The sequence below is a fragment of the Echinops telfairi genome, unplaced genomic scaffold (assembly GCF_000313985.2).
Source record: "Echinops telfairi isolate 266 unplaced genomic scaffold, ASM31398v2 ScPeMD7_7469;HRSCAF=8507_0, whole genome shotgun sequence".
In the NCBI taxonomy this organism is placed as follows: Eukaryota; Metazoa; Chordata; class Mammalia; order Afrosoricida; family Tenrecidae; genus Echinops; species Echinops telfairi.
In genome coordinates this window covers 14,666,554-14,669,997 of record NW_022111372.1, presented here as the reverse complement: position 1 = coordinate 14,669,997, position 3,444 = coordinate 14,666,554, and the positions used below count along the sequence as shown (strand labels likewise).

Here is a 3,444-nt window from a genome sequence, read left to right as displayed (position 1 = left end):
GAACAAAATGTTCTCGCATTGAGGGAGTACTTGAGTGGAGGCCCAATGTCCATCTGCTACCGTAGTACTACACCTATAAATATATGCACATAGATGTATTTTACCATCCTCATATATAAATATATTTACATATGTACATGCCTTTAATTAGACCTCTATAAATACCCTTTGCCTCCTAGCTCCTCTATTTCTTTTGACTTTCCTCTTGTCCCACTATCATGCTCAGTCTTCATTTGAGTTTCAGTAATTCCTCTTGGTTATATTACCCTTGATCACGCCCTGCCAGGCCTCCTACACCCTCCTCACCACCGATTTGGATCACTTGTTCCCTTGTCCCTGGGTTGGTTAACACCACTACCTTTTCCCCCACCTCCCCCTCTCCCATTTCCCCCCGGAACTGTTGGTCCTCTGGTTTTCTCTTCCAGATTGTTCATCCAGTCTCCCTTATTTAGACAGACCTGCGGAGATAATAACATGCACAAAAACAAGACAGAGCAAAACCAAGCAACAAAACCAATGACACAAAACAAAACAACAAGAAAGAAAAATTTGTAATTAGTTCAAGGATTGTTTGTGGGCCTTTAGGAATGTTTTCCACTCGAGTGTGTTGGGGCACCAAGCCCTGGCCCCAAAGTCTATTTTTGGTACTCCCTGGGGTCTTCCTTGCTCTTCTCCCTTTGCTGTTCTGTTGCACACCCTTAGTGTTTTGCCTCGGTGTGGTGGGATCAGATCTGGCGGAATTCCCACACTGTGTCTCCAGTGTTGTCCCCTGTAGGGCCATGGGTCAGTCAGGGATTTCGTGTCTCGTCGTGGGGCTGGCCATGTGGTCTTCTCTCTGGATTGTCTGCTCTGAGCGGGAATCTCCCCCACCTATGAAAGTTTGTAAGCCAACCACTTCATGCCTTTATCCCCCCAATTTTGGGTATCTAATTTATATACTGCCCACTTACATCAACCCAGTCAGGGCTTGATGGGCCAGGATGTTCTCCACTTTCTCTTCCTTCCCCTTTATTTGTTCCTGCGTCTTAGCACATTTTTAATGCTATTTTTGTGGTTAGGTGCCTTGGCTGATATTTGGGTCGGCTTATACTCAAAGATATACAGTATTCCTTTCCAAATTGTGCAAATATCCAAATATGAGGGGACTTCAAAAAGTTTGTGGAAATATTCCATTCTCTTTTATTTCTGATATGCCTTGGATTTTCGGTATAGATCTTTGTCTCTCTCTGTATATAGCTTCTCCATGTATATCTGTTAATATTTAAATATGCAATTGTACAATATTGTTTGATGTCATTAAACTCTGGAATGATATATGTATTTACTTCAAACTAACTGAAATGAAATTAGAAATTAATAAATAAAGCTCTTCATAAACAAATAAAAAAACCATTAAAAAATCATCAGAATTTTTACACAGCTAGATTTCTTTTGTTAATATTCCACATTTTGGGTATGTTGGGTATTATTATTATGATGTAACCCGTCATACATTTTTCTCCAAAAGACAACTTGTAACATCTTGCCTTTTCATTGTTTTATTTATTAATACAGTATTTAAATGTGGAAAGCTTCACTTTGAGCTTTGTTAAATTTCTTCATCCATTTTAAACTTCTAGATTTAAGTGAGTGGTACTGCCAAAAGTCCATATTGGCTCTTGTTGACGGACAGCCTTGGGACCTGTATAAGCCTTTGACCAAATCCTGTGAAATTAAATTTCTAACTTTCAAAGATCGGGATCCAACAGAAGTGAATAAGGTATTTTTGTCTATATATATTTCTTCCTTCCCTCCCCTCACCCCAGTTTTATTCCGTTTCTAAAAGCTCATTTTCGGCGGCACATTGTATTAGTCTGGGTACTTTAGAGAAACAAATCCACAGAAACTCATGTAGAAGAGAGAGTTTTATATAAAGGTTAAGTGCACATCAAGAAAACATCCCAAACCCAGTGCTGCCCAAATCCACAAGTCCAACATTATCCCATATGTCCGATATCAATCCACAAAGTCCTTCTCCATCTCACAAAACACACACTATGACACCGACTGCAGGAGGAAAGCCGAATCAGTGAATGGGTAAGCAGCTCAGTGTTGGCAGAGGTCTCCACACAGGTGCTCCAGCACCCAGGGCTGCATTGGGGTAAGTCCACGTGGCTTCTCCTCAGGGATGTCTTGCAGGAAGTGAGCCTTGCCAGCTGAAGCAGGGAACTGGCTAAGGCAGCTGCACCCTGGTCCTACTGTCAGAAAGCAAGAGACCCGAGAACTCGAAAGGTGAGGCTCACAGCCATTTATTCCTCTGCCCTTCAATTAACCCCACATGTGTTTATCTGCCAGGTAGGCACAATAAACTGACCCTTAATCCACCCCATTGCCAATTTGGCACCTGTACATAATTCTTCAGCTTCATGATTGAAATTAACTAGCACCTACACCTTAATCCTATAATCCTGTGAATATGTTCCCCCACCTATGAAAGTTTGTAAGCCAACCACTTCATGCCTTTATCCCCCCAATTTTGGGTATCCAGTTTATATATTGCCCATTTACATCAACCCAGTGCTCTGAGGAGACAATCATATTTTTCGACATGAAGAGTCTTCATTCCAATTGGAACCTTGTGAAGTCTGCATCCATAAGCAAAGTCAAATCTGGACAAGCCATCCATAAAGTCAGCACAATAGACACCAGTTCACAGGCTCAAACATCTCCAGCTGGTTGGGTTCTGGTCAACTCAATGTGGGCTGCCTCATTCAGCCTCCACAGGGTGCCCATTGGTTGCCTTGCCTTCAGACCATGGGCTCTCACCAATACTCAACAAGCCTAGCCCCCTTGTGCTAGGTCATGAACTTTAGAACAGTCAACCGCTCTCATCTTTTTTTCTGTATACCAAGTCCACAGGTGTCAGTGGCTAAATTCAGCTTGTCTCTTTATTGCTGCATTTCTCCCACTTCCACTCAACAAGTAGCTCCAGGTGGTCACCTAGCAAGCATTTCAGCCAGATCACAGGCTCCCTTTAACATTCAGTCCCAGAGAGAAGTTTTCTTTATGGTTCCAGATTTTTTCCAGCTTCTGACAAAGACTACTGGTTCCTGAGTACTCCAAAGCACTGGGTGGGGCATATCTTTTCAAAGCTTTCTTAGCAGGCATAGCCTAAACCCATCTAAAGATCAAATTTTAATGGCTCAAAGCAAGTGGGCTTACAAACTTTCTTTTTTCTTCCCATATTTTCCCCAGAAAACCGAATAAATAGTGTGGCTTTATCTGACCTCTGGCTAGACAAGAGGGAGAGGTCAAACAAACATCTACTCTCTATCTTATGATTTGTTTCTCCAGTACCCCTCTCCCAAGGTATCATAAAGGATAAATGGCTCAGTGAGCCTTGCCTTTAGAGTTCTCTGGTCTCTTGCTTTCTGATGGTCGGTCCAGGATGTAGCTGCCTTAGTC

At 42.3% G+C, this 3,444-nt stretch overlaps 1 protein-coding gene across 3 annotated transcripts in view; it reads left to right on the top strand.

Annotated features, from left to right (window-relative positions):
- The window catches only part of MRPL39 (mitochondrial ribosomal protein L39), a 30,276-nt gene that overhangs the window by 6,448 nt on the left and 20,384 nt on the right, over positions 1–3,444 (top strand). For all 3 annotated transcript variants that reach the window (XM_045284919.1, XM_004713083.2, XM_045284918.1), the window contains exon 3: positions 1,620–1,759. In XM_045284919.1, the coding sequence (XP_045140854.1) occupies positions 1,620–1,759 (140 nt within the window). The remainder of the gene's footprint in view (positions 1–1,619; positions 1,760–3,444) is intronic.